At 41.5% G+C, this 17,819-nt stretch overlaps 2 protein-coding genes across 3 annotated transcripts in view; both read right to left on the reverse strand.

Annotated features, from left to right (window-relative positions):
• The window catches only part of LOC106553071 (solute carrier family 2, facilitated glucose transporter member 11), a 34,096-nt gene extending 33,384 nt beyond the window's left edge, over window positions 1–712 (reverse strand). The window contains exon 1 of the mRNA XM_087703493.1: window positions 623–712. Within this exon, the coding sequence (XP_087559619.1) occupies window positions 623–712 (90 nt within the window). The remainder of the gene's footprint in view (window positions 1–622) is intronic.
• A 14,920-nt stretch (window positions 713–15,632) lies between these two features.
• The window catches only part of SMARCB1 (SWI/SNF related BAF chromatin remodeling complex subunit B1), a 32,276-nt gene continuing 30,089 nt past the window's right edge, over window positions 15,633–17,819 (reverse strand). For both annotated transcript variants that reach the window (XM_014067723.2, XM_014067724.2), the window contains 3 exons: window positions 16,974–17,164; window positions 16,450–16,581; window positions 15,633–15,896 (listed from right to left, as the gene is read on the reverse strand). In XM_014067723.2, coding sequence (XP_013923198.1) covers window positions 15,857–15,896; window positions 16,450–16,581; window positions 16,974–17,164 — 363 coding nt within the window. In that variant the 3' untranslated portion in view covers window positions 15,633–15,856. The remainder of the gene's footprint in view (window positions 15,897–16,449; window positions 16,582–16,973; window positions 17,165–17,819) is intronic.

The following is a 17,819-nucleotide window of genomic DNA, read 5'->3' on the forward strand; positions in this document are numbered from 1 at the left end:
GGAAAAGAGGTTGAGCCCCTTTTCTCTATGAGAGCCCCTAAATACTACAAGGCTGCTCTCATGTCACCCCCCCCCCCCGTCTTTCTCTTCAGTATTCTTCATACCCAGATCAAAATCACAAAAGATGGGACTTTTGGATTGGAGAAACAAACATTACTGGGGAGTCTGGTTGAAGCATCACACACTCCCTGATTAAAAAAAACACCTTTTGGTCTATAAACTACATTTAATCAAGAATAGAAACAAATGCAATGGATATTTGTCCACTTTTTTCTGCCTTCTACTAGCAGAAACAGGAAAGCAGATAACTATTTTGTAAACCTTCCATTATTTCCTACCATACAGTTCTTCCCTAGGGAAGAGATATATATTTTCTGCCCTTCCTTACTTGGTCAGGGCAGCCACCTGCAGAGGAGTGCTTGGCAATCTCTTGCAATTTGTAGTATTTGTGTTCTAATTACTTTCTTACTAGATCTTTTATGGGCTTCTCTTGGCAACTTGTTTTTCACTGCATATCTTGTAAAGGCTCGAAACCCCTTGTCTGTTCCTTCCGTCAACTTACCTTTGGTTATCACTGATGCTTCTGCCAGAATTTCTATCGTTGCTTCTGCCAAATTTCTACCTTTTCTTCTTCTGTATTCTGGAATCTAAGGTAGAATTCTGATCTGTCGCTCTCCCATTCCAATATTCCACTTTTGTCTTTTTCAACCATGCTCAATTATTGTCAATATCTCCAATTTTCTTATCTCTTTGTTCATCTTTTTCTTCAATTTTTGGAAATCTGTCCTCATATTTCATCACCATTTGGTGGATAACCTCAATTTTTCCATCTGGTTTTCCTGTTCTTTGTTCAATATTCTCCATTCTCTTTTCAATAATCTCTATTCTTACTTGCATTTTTTGCATAATCATCTGCAATGTCAATTTCTTTTCTTTTTTTTTTGCTGCGACATCATCTATATTGATCTTTTCCTCCAGATAGTAAACAATTGCCACCTATATATATTCATCTCGAAGGAGCATCATCAACCTGATGATGCTCCTTCGAGATGAAACTCACATGACACCTGAGGGATTTGCAAATTGGACAATGGGATGGGGGTTACCAGGGGGAGGGGGTTAGACAAATACTGATATGTATGATTTCATATGCTTTTGCCTCAGACCTTGCTTTGCTTAGCTGCTATTGTTTCATAACCAGTAAAAGTACTCTTAATTCTGCAAAATGGAGTTAAGTGGTTTCTTTCTTGGTTGCTGAGGGAGGCCAGCTTGACATTAAGCAAGGTCTCACTTTTGCACTCAACCCAGAGCTAATACCTTCCGAGGGGAGTGTAAATAAATCCAAAACCTTCAAAGGAATGTCTTACCCAGGCAGCGACCAGGAAGACAACATGGGGGCGGCTGGATCCTCGTGTCCCTTGGAGACGGAGTGGATGGCGGAACTGAATTTGGATGAAAGGTCCATCCACCCGAGGTGGTATTGGGAGTGGGACAGAAGTATGACCCTGAGGAAAGTCCAGCTGGAGTTACCATAAGGCGACATTGGCAACCGGCAGCTGCCTGACGAGGACCTTATGATGTCCCAGGTTATGAAATTCTTCCAGGAGGCTTAGGAGAGATGACGTTTACGCGAGAGCAAATCCATAAAGAGAAGCTGATCTCCCAGATCTAGAGGAGAGCGCTGCAGAAGACCTGTTTCGCCCAAGGGGAGTCCTGGGGGCAGACAGTGGAGCTGATCAGGATGGGGAAGCCCCAGCAGCAGCAGCAGCAGCAGCAGCAGCAGCAGCAGCAGCAAGAGCCCCTCCAAGAGGAGGCCCTGCCCCCTGCAGACGCCGAATGGCAAAAGTTCCTTCGCTTGGTGCAAAATTTGGAGGTGACCCAAGGGAGCTAGGATTTTTCCTGATCTAAGTCTGGAATTTCATGCAACAGTTCGGAGAGGATCTCCCCACCAAATATGCCAAGGTAAGAGTTGTTACCATGGCGCTGGAGAACAAGGTAGTGGCATGGATGATTGCCCTGCATAACGATGACTCTCCTCTGCTGAGAGACTATAATAGGTTTATGGCCACCCTGAGAAAACACTTTGATGACCCGCTCACTGAGCGGAAGGCCAGAACCAAAATGAAAACCCTTACCCAGGGAAAGAACCCAGTGGTTAAATACATACAGTTTCGTGAATTGTCCGTGCATATGTGGTGGGTCGGAAGAAGCTTTAATGGACAGTTTTATGGATGGCTTAAACATAGATATATACCAAAACTGTGTAAACAGCCTCCCCCCCATAACTTGCAATGCTGGTACGAATTGGCAGCAGACATGGAGATTGATCTAGCCAGAGATAAGCACTGCAAAGACAGTGAGAAAGAGAAAACTACCCCTCCTGACTCCCCCCCCAAAGGAACTCTGAAAGGAGGAAAAAGTTAGTCTACAAGCAAGCCCTGGTCTACCATCTGCTTCCGATGTGGAAAGGAGGGGCACTGGGCAGCAAATTGTCACTCCAGGATTGGCCCAAAGCTCCCTGCCATGGGGGAGAGGAAGCCAGACAAACAACCTGGGAACCGGAAGGACACCGCTATGAAAGGGGTGGAACCAGTTGCACAATTCTCTCCCATCCCGAGGGGAGATGAACTGTCCTCCTCATCAGGGGAAAGTGAAACTGATTCCGATGATGACCATCTGGTAAGGCCCCATGACCATCCCAGTAGAACTTAAAGTGCCCTCTACTGGCGCCCAAGCAAAAATGCTGGCTGTCAGGCCTGCAGTGGTTCTTTGGCCTGCCACACTCTTATTAAAGGGGGCGGGGATTTAGCAAAGGGTAGAATGTGTTGTTTTCAAAATAAAAAATTCCTTCCTAGAAGCTCAAGGTCATCTTTTGTCTCCCAAACCTTTACATCTGACCGGAAGCAGTTAGGCGTAGACGCTAGCGTGGAAGAAGATTGGACCATGTGATGGACTGTGGGTGTGGGGGCAAGATCGTGAACTTTTAACTGGGTGGGATTCTGATGTAACTTCCAGAGTTGGAATCCCACAGCATGATGCCAACATGCCTGCCTTATTAAATTGGAACTTTAAGCATAGTTTTGCCTTCGACTCTGATTTAATTCTGCATGACATTTGGAACACTAACATCATTCCAACTCTCCACTAAGATAAGCTACCAGCATCCCAAGCTGGGAAGCTGTCAGGGGGTACTGAATCCCAATTCTGACCCAACCCTGGGCAGTACGAAAATTCAGTGAAGATGGAGGAAGAAAAACATGCTGCAGAGAAAGCTAATTTTGACGGCTCAATTAATTTGGTCAAGACACAAGAGGTGCCTTTTAAGGAATTAATCGAAGCTGCAGAGATTAGAGAATTGGGGGCGCGGCGAAAGGAATTCCATGAGGAGGCATCAAGATTTATGACTTCTAAGGAATGCCTGCTAGAAGAAGAGGGGGTTTCCAGGGAAACTTCGACAGACGACTGGGTGATTACCAGAAGTTCTGATGAATGGAGAACTCAGCCGCCCTCACGCAGCCCTTCTCTAATGGACCTCCCAGACCATTTCCTACGGCTAAACGTGAGTGAAATAAAAACGCTCCCATCTTCAGAGACCCCTCAGTGGAACCTGGCACCCCCCACATTCTTCTTTCCTCACAGGGAAATTTCTGCCAAGTGGAGCGGAGATGTGAGTTCCTTCCATAAAGTAGCTATGAATCAACCCACACCCTTGCTGCTGGATTGATGCCTAGAGCAATCACATCAGCACCCCTCCCTCCTACTGGAGTGCAACCAGACCCCCCTCCAATTAGGGGAGGTCAATCCAGCTGGCAGAAAGAGGCCTGGAACACATGCACCTCCCCACAGCTGCAAAGGCGTGACTCCGAACCCATGAATCAAGCAAACCAAGGGTGGGCATTCATGGATGGGCTCAATGTCAATGGACGCCTACCCTCTTCCAGCAGATAACTGCTCCTGGGCAAACCCAGAGAATGGGACCGCTACCAGGTCCAGCCCCCCCAGCAATGCCTCTCCAGGCTTTTGCCCAACCGATGGGTGTGGGTCAGCGGAGGGGCTTACCACCCCCAGCAGCAAACCAACAAGCTGCCCCTGTTCAACCACCAGCGCCCCCTCCTCCCACACCCTCACAGTTCCGTGTAACATTCAATGGGTCCCCAGATAAGCTGGCTTATTTCCTGAATCGAGTATGGGCGTATGTTGATCAAGTGGGACCTCAATACCCATCTGATCGAGAGTTGATCCAAGAGATAGCAATGGGGATGAATGAAAAGGAGGCTGCGCAGTGGATAGCAGAGCTCAATGAGGAAGTGGCTCCTGAGCTAGATGATATAACTCACTAGAACACTAAATCAATGAGAACCCTGAGCTTGTTTCTTTGCAACGAGATGGTTCCATCTGGGGGTAATAGGAGACAATGACACCGAAGTGTGTTGCTTATGTCCAGTTTATTCTGTTGTTTTGTTTTGGTTGTTGTCACTGCAGAAAAACCCGCTTCACACAGATAGGATGTCAGAAATGGCAATAGGGATTTAAGTGCTGTGGTGGCAATCTCAGGGTATTCCGCCATGACTTTAATCCAGAACACCGGCAGAGTTGTTGTCTCGAACGTAGTTTTAAGGCTGCCGTCATTTGCAATCTCCAGCAGTTGATGTTTTTCTTGCACAGACATGCTAGATTTGCCTGGTTTGTTGACAAATGGGTCTCAGATCCATTTCTTACCAGTTTGTGGGTCTTTTGTGGTTGGGAAGTAGCGCTCAAACTCTTTTAAAAGCAGAGACAGGTGATCGTGCACCAACTGGGAGAATGAATGCTCAGGCTCAGTTTCACCTAAAATCCCCGCTAATGTCTGAAACATGTCCAAAATGCCTCTGTTTACGTGCCATCCCCACAACTCCAGTTTGGCTTTAAATGCAGCTACTTTGTCTGCCAACTTGAAAACAGTTCTCATTTTCCCCTGAAGAGACAGATTGAGTTCATTGAGCAGGCTGAATATGTCACACAGGTAAGCCAGTTTTGCGACCCATACCTTGTCACTGAAATGTGCTGCCAGCGGTGACTTCTTTTCTGAGAGAAATCTTTGCAATGGCTCTCGTAATTCAAATACTCTGGTTAGCGATTTTCCTCTGGATAACCATCTTATTTCTGTATATAAGAGAAGGCTGAACCAACGCCGCGATGATACATCGTGCGGACTCGACAGTCCGAGTCTGCCAATGACACTTTTGCCCCTGGACGGTCCGGTAGGACCTAAACCGTCCCGAAGAGATAGTGACTAAGAAGACAAAACCTTGCTGGTCGCAGGGACATCGCAAAGTCCCTGGTCAACCCAAGGAAATCCCTTCCAACCGGCGGCAAACAGGCAGCCCCCAGGCTGACATAGACGGAGACAGCTCCAGAAGGAAAGAAGAAGTGAAAGTGTTCCATCTGGTGAGGTTTTATTCTTACTTTCAGAAGATTGCCCTAAGAAACTTTTTTTCCTTTAAAGATATTAGTTCTCTAAGTAAGAATAAAACAGCGAATTTAATCCTTATTGGACTGTCTTAGAAAATTCTTTACTTTTGCTTGTAATGATCTTTTGTGGATTGAAGTGATTGCAACTTTTCCTGTTTCCCCGCTTGAAGCGAATGGACTGATTTTTTTTCATTATTTTTTACTACCTTAATTCTTTTGGCTTAAACTAAAACTTTTTTTTTATTTTAACAAATTCCTCCTTCTACTTGTTATAAAAGCATATTAAAGATACTTGAAGAAAAGGTATATAGAAAAAAAAAGTTGAATCTGCCAGCTGGAAGCCTGAGCCTGAAGTTTTTTTTCCCCTGAAACAATGTATCTTTCGTTCACTCCTACTTGACTTCACTGACTTTGCAAAGGAAGGGTTTGGAGCTTGTTTATAAAACCTGATAAAGACTCAAGGGCATGAACAGGTGCGTTTGGGAAATATTTTGGCAAAAGAAGGAAAAGGAAAGAAAAAGGAAAGAACCCTTTTACTTTGAAAACTACAAAAGAATTTATGCTTAAATATAGATACATTCTTCAAGAAATTTTCCCTTCTTGACAGGCTAGAGTGGCAGAATTGAATTGAATTTTTTTTTCTTTACATCTCTTTTCTTTTGGAAAAATGATCAATATTCAGATGAGGAAAACTTAAAAGTTCAAAATATCCTGGATGGACTTCAAAATATCTTAGAAGGATTTGAGAGACTTGACAAGAAATGGGATAGACTATGGGGTATCACAATAAAAGATGATGGGGTTGGACCCCCAAAAATTAAAGACGAGAATGAAAATACAGAAAACAAAGATAAGTTAACAGATGAACTTACTAATAAAGCAAATGTGAATGAAAGTGGAAAGAAGGGAAGCTGGAAAAGTGACTTTGACAATTTGGAGCTTTACCCTAAACTTCAAGATCTAGGAGGAAAAAAAAGAGCCAAAAGGATGGAGTTAAGAAGACAAACCTATCCAGAAATAAGTTTGATAATCAAAGTTAAGCTTATGTTAATAACAACTCCAGGGCAATGAAACTACATGAGAGATCTTCTAAGTTATGAAGTGCAGAGAGAAGTTCAAAACTCTGGAAAGGAGCTGAAAAGAGAATTGACACAACAGCAGCTGAGAGAGATAAGACCATTCCGCTACTGGAAAGACACTGGTGATAATGCTAGTTGATGATTAAAAAAAACTAGCGAATTTTTGATGAGGAATAAGTAGGGATTTTAGTATCTTGCAGACTGTTTTAGATTATCACTGAATGTTTATTCGTTAACATATAATTTACTATGATATTAATAATTAAATGATAACCTTAATTAAGATAAATAATTGGGCCATAAATTCTAAATTGGGATCTGGTGAAAAGACTTATAAATTTTACTAACAAACCTTTGTCTAGATCTTGTTATGAAGGTAAATTAATCTGGGTCAGAAGAGAGGAGATGTGATACAAATAGTAAAGAATTCATTTTTCTTTTTTTTTTCAACTATAATAACAATAAGGAAATGTTAATGGATACTTTTGGTGATTATTAAGTAGAAATGTTAACATCTCTTAGAGTGTCCTAGATTCTAAACATTTTGTTGACATGTAATTAATCAAGATAATAACAATGAAATGAGAACCTTAATTAGTAAAATAAACCAGATATAAATTGCAATTTGGGATTAGGGAAAAGACCTATAAATCTTATTAATAAATTTCTGTTGAGAGCTGGTTATAAAGGTATAATCTCTTTTGGGTCTGAACAGAGGAGAGGTGAGATAAATAGTAAACAATTTTTAGTTAACTACAATAATAATAAGGAAATGTTAATGGATAATATTTAATGATATATACAGGTGTGTTGTACTAGTAAAAGTAATTCGGACAGAAGTGCTAATTTGTGAGTTGGGGGGGAGGGGAGGGAATGTTAGATATCCTACTAATTGACTCTCTTTTAGAATATGTTATAAAGATGTAAAGTTACGGTAGACTCATTGAGATTGTGAAAGTATGCCTATAGGTGGTTGTGTCTTTAAATATAAATGATTTTAGAAAAAAATAAGTTTAAGTAACTGTAATCAAATGCAGTGATAGTAAAATACATAAATTCTAAAATGTACAACTTAATTTGAATGAAGTATAGGTAATGATTGTGGAAGAAACGCACGAAATATATTTGTAACCAGTGGACATGCTTTCTACAAGATGTAACGAAAGATGATTTGTTTTTTTTCTCTCTGTGTGTAATAAAAACAATAAAAAATCTATATAAAAAAAGAGAAGGCATCTATGCTCTGCCTCCACCTCCTCAAAAAGCTGCTCAAACAGGCGCGAGTTAAGCGTGTGTGCTTTGATGTGGTTACTAACTTTAACGACATCAATCAATATGCTGTTAAATTCTGGTGACATTTTTCAGCTTGCCAGCATTTCCCTGTGAATGATACAATGCGTAGATTCACTCTCAGGTGCAACCTCCTTAATCCCAGCAGTTAAACCAGACAGTCATGGCAGCAGCTCCGTCTGTGCATATGCCGACACAAAAGGACCATTTTAGTTGTCCTGATATATAACCATCCAGTGACTTGAACAGTTCTGCTCCTGTGTTGTTGGTTGGCAAAGATAGTGCACATAAGAAATCCTCATGCACATCCTCCTGATATAGATATCGCACATAAACAAGTAATATTGCCTTGTTGTCGATATCTGTAGATTCGTCAACCTGGAGTGCATACCACAGTGATGTATTAATCCTCTCCAACAATTGTGTCTCAATGTCTTTGGCTATTTCCTCAATGCGCCTAGTCACAGTGCTAGCCGACAAAGGCACATGTGCTATCTTTTCCATAGAAGCCTCTCCTAGAAGTTCATGGCAAATGTTTTTAGTGGAGGGCAAGATCAATTCTTCACTGATAGTGAATGGCTTTTTAGCCTTAGCAATATGGTTAGCCACCAAATATGATGCTCTCAGTGCATTCTCCTTTATTGATGTGGTGGCCCTCATAAATTTCTTCTGTCCTTCGTGTTCCCGTTTTTTTTTCTTTCAAAATACTCCAGGGACTTGTCTTTTAATCCAGGGTGCTTGGCATTCAAGTGGTGAAGCAGTTTTGAAGGTTTCATTGCCTCATTAGAGAGCTGGTCACAGCAAACTATGCAGAGCAGGGTTGGTGTGTTTACCTGTCCTGATAAATCCATATTTCAAGTAGGACTCGTGGTATTGTCTGTTATAAGTTTTATGTTTCTTTGATATTGAAGGCTCTTCTTTTGTCTCTTCACTGGGCTTTTTCTTTTTCCCAAGGAAACTTTCTAACGACGTCTGTTTTGTACTCATTTTTGCTAATTTGTTGGTTAAATTTGAGCAAACACAATATACACGTACATCAAGCACTGTTAAACATGAGAAAGTACTGGTGAACAGAGAGAAGAGTGCCCCAATATCACAATATTTTGCGCACGCGCGGTATTGGTGCGGCTTTAGGTGACGTCTCTCAGCTCCCGGTTAACCTCTCATCCATGGAAAGTTGAACAAACCTGAGAGAAATACACCATAGTAAATAAAATGGAAATAATTTAATGTTCTTTGGGTGGCCCAGTACCATTTGATCCATGGACTGGTACTGGTCCATGGCCTCACCAGCCATAAACCTCACCGCACGTTACTGGTGGGCAGAACCTAGTCCCTGGGTGGAGCGAATTAACTTCAGACACTCCTTTCAAAAGAGGGAGGTGAATTGGACTCCCGTATCCAAAATTATGCGTTCAGGCACTCCATGTAATCGGTACACATGTGAAATAAATAACTTAGCCAACAACTTAGCTGATGGGGTTTTGGAACAGGGCACAAAATGAACTTATTTGGAAAACAGGTCAGTGATTACCGAAATCACAGTATTTCCTAGACTCTCTGGCAATTTGACAATGAAGTCCATTGATAGCTCCTTCAACAGTGATGTGCGGTGAAGTTTATGGCTGGTGAGGCAAAAAGAAAGAAAGAGGCTTTTGCCCGCCCCGCCGCTATGTCCGACATAGAAAGAAAGCGGCTTTTGCCCGCCCTGTCGCTATGTCCAACATATAGGTGGGGCGGGCAAAAGCCGTTTCCTTTTTTTGCCTGCCTGAGCTGCCCGCCTCTGGGCAAAAGAAAGTGCCAGCCTGCCAGTAGAGGCGGGTAAAAGACCCGCCTCTGCTGGCGGGCTGCCCCGACACAGAGAAAGCTGGAGGGCTGCCCTCCCTGCCTCTCCTACCATCTTCCCTCTTCTCAAACAAGCTCTCAAATTGAGAGTTTGTTTGAGTGAAGAAACAAACACACACACAAATTACTTACAATTACTTACAAATTACATTAATTTTGAACTCCTCCCCCTTCCTTCGACCCACATATCCTTTCCAGCTGTTTCACAATCACAGAGGATTTCAACTCTGCTCGTTTGCCATCATGAAAATGTAAAAATATAAAAGGAAAAAGGCAAGAACTGCTGAGGTGAGGCTGGGTTAGCTGCTGCCAGAGTCCCCAATGGATGACTCTGCTTAACTGTTTAAAAAAAGCCTCTTAAAAAAACGCCCTCTACAGGAGGAGGCAAGAGAACCACGTGCCCCATCTACATAAGGAATTTTTCGGCTTTTAACCCTTGTTTAACTCTGCTCAAGTGATCATAAAGTCAGACTAAATGAGGCACGTGGTTCTCCCGCCTCCTCCTATAGAGGGCACTTTTTAAGAGGCTTTTTAAAACAGTTAAGCACTAAGCAGAGTCATCCACTGTGACTCTGCCAGCAACTACCTCAGCCTTTTTCCTTTTACATTTTTTTTCTTTTCATGATGAGAGTGGTGAGGCTCTGCCTCCCGAATGCACGTCACTGCCGCCCACCAGACTAATGGGGCTTGTGAATGGACTAATTCTGTTTTGGAACAGTATCTCCGGTGTTTCATCAATTATCACCAAGATATCTGGGCTGAACTGCTACCACATGCTGAGGTGGCGTACAACAACTCTGTGCACAGCAGTACCGGCTTGACCCCTTTTAGAGTTGTTTGGGCAGGACTTTGTACCAATTCCTGAGTTACCTCAAGAGAAACCACAAATTTTGTTCCTCTCTGAGTGATCAACTTTGCCAATTTTGGCCCATGACCCGCAAGGCGTTGGAGGCTGCTCACCAGGCGCACAAGAAACAGGCTGATAAAAAGAGGGTGAAGCCAAGAGTACAAAGTGGGGAATCGCATGTTTTTGTCCACTAGGTTTCTGCAAACTACCCCATCGAAAAAGCTGGTACCTAAGTATGTAGGTCCTTTTCCTATTGTGAAAATCATTAATCCTGTTTCTGTACAATTGGAATTACCAAAGCATCTTAAGCGGATTTATCCTGTGTATCATGTGAACCTGTTGAAGCCAGAGCACACTTCTTCTTTTCGTGCGCCCCTACCTGCACCCCCTGCTCCTCTTCTTATTGAGGGAGAGCAGCATTTTGAAGTTAAAGAAATCTTGGACTCCAGGAAACATAGGAATCGAATTCAGTATCTAGTGTCCTGGAAGCATTTCCCCCCCTCCCAGGCTGAATGGGTGGATAAATCTCATGTTAGGGCTTCTAGACTTTTACAGAAATTCTACGCCGTCCATAATCTTTCTTATTATTTCATCTTCATTTGGGGTTAGTTTGTTTTCCCACTTCTGGGCAAAAGCGATCCTTGCTGCTGTAAGCATATGTAGTATTAGATATTGTATTTCTTTATTGTATTTCGTTGACATAATTCCTAATAGAAAAACTTCAGGTTTCCAATCTATTTTAACCCTTGTTATTGCCTCCAGCCAATTTTTGATCCTTTTCCAGAATTTTTTTGCCTCTTCACAGGTCCACCATAAATGATATGTTCCATGTACCGAATCACATTTCCAGCATTTTGGGGGAGGTATTTGTTGAGATTTTAGCCAACCTTGATAGTGCCAGGTGCCATCTGTAAAGCATTTTGTACTGGTTTTCCTTGTATGGAATTGATAGTGTCATTTTTAAATTTATTCCCCAAAATTTTTCCCATTTGTCTAATTCAATATTATAGCCAAAGTTCGATGCCCATTTTATCATTTGTTCTTTCACAATTTCCTCTTCTATTTGATACTTCAGGAGGAATTTGTATATTCTCCCTATCATCTTTCTGTCAGGACTTTGAATAATTTTATCCAATTCGTGTGGTTCTGTTTCAATGCCATATATTTTAGTATCTTTATTGTATTTAGTTTTAATTTGGAGGTAAGTTAGCCAATCAACTTTCATATTCTGATCTGCCAATTCTTCAATTGTTTTTAATATGGACTGTACCAAAATGGATAAATTAATAAAATACAGGGAAAGGAAGAATCAGAATTCTACCAGATATGGGATAAATGGTATAGATGGATGGAGGAAAGAAACAAAAAGCAATGAATGAATATAACAATACTCAAAAATAATAGTTATAAGTAAAACAAGAGGGTCAAGATTGGTGAAATCAATTCAGGATGATAGCTGGCATATAGACTGTAGAACGAAAGAGAAAAAAGGAAATGATATGAAACTATATGGGTTTGTGGAAATATCATCCTCAAGAAAACATAAACTGGGATTTGAAAAAGACACCTATAACAATAGAAAAAGAAAGGGAGGGAAAAAAGGAAGGAAAGGAGGAAAGAAGTAGAGAAGGGAGGGATGAAGGAAGGAAGGAAAAGGAGTGGAAGGTGGAATGGAGAGAAAGAGAAGGAGATATAGTAGGAAAGGAAGAGGAAGAGTGGAGGAGAGGTAAGGGAAGAAGAGGTAAGGAGAGGTGGGTGGAAGGGAGAGAAAGAGAAGGAGAGGAGGGAGGAAGAGAGAGAAAGAGAAGGAGAGAGGGTAGGAAGGAGAAGAAAGAGGGTAGGAATAGGGGAGAGGTAAGGGAAGGAAGAAGGGGAATAGAGGAGGAAGGAAGGAAGTAGAGAAGGGAGGGAAGGAGAAAAGAAAAGAAAGAGAAAATAAGGTGGTGATACAGCAGGTGCTAGGGATGGTAACAAAGCAATCCAAACTATACCTTATAACCTTTTAAATGGAATAACAATAGTATAAGAATGGCAAAGAAAAAGAATAATTATGTGAATGTATACCTATAATTTTATGTAAGAGAATAAATGACAGTAAAAATATAAAGCACAATATAGGTAAATAATATTTGGTTATAAATAGCTAAGTATAAATAAATATAGAATTGTACATAAAAATGGATAACGAATAAGATTATGAATGCAAGATAGAAATGTATAGAAGGGAAAACATTAACTGCAAAGAAACCGATACGGAACTGCTGTATGATATATGATGGAACTTATTGTTCCTATGTTGTTTTAAGTTATGTGTCTGTTTCTGTTGATGTGTTTATGTGAATAAAATATTTATATTAAAAAAAAAAAAAGTTCTACGCCAAGTACCCTGATAAGCCTTGATTATATCTGAAATGTACATAATTTATGTTATCTTTTCTATTGTTTTTTTTTTCTTACAGGAATGACTTCTTTTCCTGAAGGAGGGCCGGATGTCAGCCTCTGCTTCGCTATTTGCTTTTGGCTGCTATTGCAACGAGAGGGGGGTGGTATTTGGGAGGGGAGGATTTGGTACAGGGGAGATTGTTAAAAGGGAGTTTTGTTCTCACCATCTACTGCACATGCTGAAGACTGGTGTTTAGTTAGTCAAGGATAACTGTCCTGCATACCAACCTGATGATGCTCCTTGGAGATGAAACCCATATGACACCTGAGGGATTTGCAGATTGGACAATGGGATGGGGGTTACCGGGGTGAGGGGGTTGGACAAATGTTAATATGTATGATTTCGCGCACTTTTGCCTCAGACCTTGCTTTGCTTAGCTGCTATCGTTTCATAATCAGTAAAAGTACTCTTAATTCTGCAAAATGGAGTTAAGTGGTTTCTTTCTTGGTTGCTGAGGGAGGCTGGCTTGACAGTCTCCTTCTGCAACCTTTTGACAACTCAATGCGGAAGCCAGAGTTCACTTAATAATCGGGTTACTAATGATCAACTGCAGTGATTCACTTAACTGTGGCAAGAAAGGCAAAACTCATTTAACCAATGTCTGTTAACAGAAATTTTGGGTCCAATTGTGGCTGTACATCGCAAAATACCTGTACTACACACACTCTTTATGGTTGGTCCCTACCTTTTTTACCCATTTAGCCAACCCTAATGCTGGGATTTCCTGGTGCTCTCTTACTCCACCCCTCCTGGCCTTTGAGGGAGCAAACAAGCCAGGGCAAAACTACTCAGTTATATGGCGCTGCTATATAGAAACATAGGAAAACGATGGCAAAAGAACTGCTGGTCCATCACCAGGAACTGTGGTGTTGCAGTGAGCAGAACGCAGCACTGCAGGCTGATTGCATCCCCACTGTCAGTTATATCCTGACCAGCTCAATAGCAACAGCACTCATAGTGCTTTACAGCTCTCTCTAAGCGCTATAGTCAGCCTATTGCCCCCAAAAGTCTGGGTCCTTATTTAACTGACCTCAGACGATGGAAGGCTGAGTCAACCTTGAGCTGGTGTGACTCAAGCTGCCGGCAGTCAGAAGGAGCTTGCAGTACTGCATTCCAACCACTGTGCCACTCCGGCTCTTCCAGGAGGACTCAGCCTTCCATCCTTCCAAAGCCAATAAAAGGAGGACCCAGATTGTTTTTTGGGGGGGGGGGGGGGAGAATGCTGACATTGTAAACTGCTCAGAGGGCTGATGTGATATATAAATCTGCTATTGATATGAACTATACCTTTTTGTTTTATTTATTTATATTAATTTTAAAACTTGTATTTATTTTTTAACAGATGATAGACACGTGCTTATCCCAAGCATGTTTAAAGTCAGTTACTGATGACTGACCCGCTAACCAGCTTCCACTATTCTTTTTGTGAAGTCACTCTTTCTATGACGACTTTTGATCTTCCCTCCAAACAGTTTGAGGTTATTCATGAGTTTTGCTTAATATTAAAAATACTCGCTTCTAGAACAGGGGTCGCCAACCCCTGGTCCTGGGGTCTGAGCTCTCTCTATAGCAGGATTAGGACCTCCTTTTTCCTGCTGGTTTTCTTTCTAGTGGTGCATCCCAGATTTTGTTTGCCTTCACAGCTACCTGGCCACAGTTTGCTCATTTTGCAGTCATCTGCAATGATGACTGCAATGATCTGCTACATCTTTTTCTTCTGTTGTCCAACACTACACCCTCGAAGAGGATTCATTTTCCCTAAATGTATGATCTTACATTTAGAAACATTGAACTTCAGTCTCTATATTTTGACCAATTTTTCAGTCATGGCAAATCATTTTCCATGTTATGAATATACATTTTTGTGTCATCAACAAAAAGACAAATCTTACCTAGCAATCTTTCTGTTATATCATTTACAATGTGGAACAGAAGAGCCTGGGAGCATGCCGTTTGTCTCAGATAGTGTCCCATGAACAATCCCACCCTGGGCTCTGACTTTGAGCCAATTTTTCACCCACTGAACCACCCAGGTGTTAAGCCAAAGCCTGTACAACTTTTCATGAGTTTGTTATGTGCAACTGTACTTTGCTAAAATCCAGATAGGCTACATCCACAGCAGAGTTTATGAATATATTATATTTGTAATATAATATAAAAATATAAACCTTTATAAAACCAGCATTATACAACTTCTAAAATATCCCCATAGCATTTCAATATATGTTATATCAGGCTGGAAATGTTTATTAATATATAATCAGGAGTCGTCTCTGGAAATTGCAGAACTGGGCAATATTCCAAAGCAGATAACAACAGATGTGGCTTGAAAGAGACTCATGTTCAGCCAAAACAGAAACATCACCAGCTCATTTTGTTAACTCAAGCACTTCAGAGTGACTATTATACAGTGAGGCAACAATGGAAGAAATATACTTCTAGAACAAGCCATTAACTGAGTTCCTGGATCATACTAGTTTGCTTAACCACCATATACTAAAGAAGTGAGCTGAGATCATGCAACAAGCTACACCAAAACCAAATGTGTCACATAGTGGCTTAGTGATCCCACCCCACCCCAATATTGCAAAGAAAAACTGATTGCTAGGCACATGGACAGAGAAAAAAGGGGAACTAATTAGTATACATTTGGGGACAAAGAAAAGGAATCTGGAAATGCATCTTCCATCTTGATGGATTATTTATTTAAAAAGTTGTTAGGGTGTGGGAAAAGAAGGTTTGGACAGCTGCCATAATTCATCTTTACTGGACCCCCAGAGGTAGAGACTGGGGAAAGGAGGGACCCCTGGCTTGCCAAACTAATCCAGGGAGAACTGCAGGCCCCCAAGTAGGCCATTCCTTTGGAGAGACAGTCTGGAGGCCGAAAGTCCTCTACAGAGGTTACCAGGCTGGAGCTGTGTTGGCTAAACGCCTCATGCGCCTGGAAGGGAAGACAGCAAGATTAATCATCAGCAGATTATTGGCATAACTTCAGTTTAAACTGGGAAACAGGCTGGAAGAGAAGACAGGAACAACTCCTGTGCAGGGAAAATAAATCATCATTCCCATTTCAGTACATAGAATTCAGTACAATCCATGGCACAAGAACATTTTTAGGAAAGTTTCCTGCAAACCAGAGGCACAATTAGCGAAAGTTCCTCAAAATGGTCAGTACTGATCCCAAAAGTTTAATGGGACAATCCATTGTGGTTGTTGTTGTTTTTAAAACTTAATTAAAGTAGTATTTATTAAATTATTTTCATACGTTGTTTGGTGATCCATGAACTACCCAAAACTTTACCTGAAGACTCTGGGAAGTTTTCTGATCGTCAGAACTAGTTAATTCTAATTTTAAAATCTGTGAAACATCTGAGAATATCAAAAAATTTTCACTTGTATTTATTTGTTAAATTTATTTGCCAGATATCTCGCAAGTACATTTGATCTCATGCAGAAAAAATAATAATAATTTCACGAGAAGCGGCAGGCAGTACCTTGTGTTCCGGTCTTGGTCTCGGATCTTCTTCTCCATCTCTGCATCAGTGAGGGTTTCAAGCAGAGGGCACCACTGGTCGGCATCCCCAGTGTTACGAATGGCAATCTCCACGGTCGGCAGGGGGTTCTCACTAACAGATGACATGAGAGAGAATCAGGGCTAACAAGGTCCTGAGCTCCAAAGGAGTACAGGGTCACATCCTTTTATTCTCACTCACATCCTATATGGACTGCCACATCCAGCAGAATTGGATCTGAAGTTAAGCAGACAAGTTGGCTTCAGATTGTGGAAGATACTTGGACTCCCAGATGAAAGGAAGCAGAGGTGCTGCATTACAGCCTCTTGCAGTAACCACAGCTGAACTCCACATTGCAGGAGTGGGAAACCTGTGCCTCTCAGAACGTCTATTCCCAACAGTCTTGAGCAGCACAGCCAAAGGAAATATTTAGCAATACCTGGTGGTCCACAAATCGGCCATCCCTCAGATCCCCCCACTTGGGGACAGGATCAAAGCATAAATACCTGAAGGCATACGTCTTCTGATGCCAGCTCAGCTGCCCCCGGATGCTGTAAGCGATGGTGGTGACGAACTCACCACCCAGTCCAAGTTCTGAGCACAGCTTCAGGGCAAACTTCTCAGGGGAATTCTCCTTCTCAGACATATCCCACTCAAACTGGTCCACCAAGGAAATGTTCCCCACATGAATGTTGAGCTAGAAGCAGAAGACACAGGTGAGGGCTTCATTTTTTGTACGTCAAGCAAACGTGAATCTAGCCATCCCTCTCCATATCCTACAGAATATGAATATCAAAGAAATTGAGTGCTACAGACTGAACTTCAACACAAGGCCTCCATGCCTGCTGGCTGCCTTCCTCTGGAGAGCAACAAATTCCATGCTCCACCTGTTCCAGGACATGTAGGGATAGGCAGTAAAAAAAAAAAAAAAACCTCCAACAAAGAAATGGAATAGTACAGAGGTACCCAGATATGTCATGCAAGGAAACTACTCTTGTTCGATGTCTCATCAGAATCTTCTTGCTTATAAAAATATAAGTATCTCCATCTTTCAGAATAACATACAATTATAATATAAAGAAACTCATCTAACATCATTTAGCCAAACATAGCAATGCAATTGCAAAAAATAGCAGTTAACATATTAAAATAAAATATACACTGCTTATATACCAAAAACAGTAACTGAAGTTAACTGATCTGCAAACTTTAGTAATGAAAATTGAGAAGCATAATGAGAAAATCAAAACTCAGCTTAAATATAAAGACGACCACATTAATGGCACCAGGTACAGCAATGACCCTTGGATCTGATAATGAAGATGTTGAAATGATGGAGAGCTTCTGCTTTT

The sequence above is a fragment of the Thamnophis sirtalis genome, unplaced genomic scaffold, assembly GCF_051295495.1.
Source record: "Thamnophis sirtalis isolate CommonGarterSnake01/CBP01778 unplaced genomic scaffold, rThaSir2_p1.2 scaffold_2, whole genome shotgun sequence".
Lineage (NCBI taxonomy): Eukaryota > Metazoa > Chordata > Lepidosauria > Squamata > Natricidae > Thamnophis > Thamnophis sirtalis.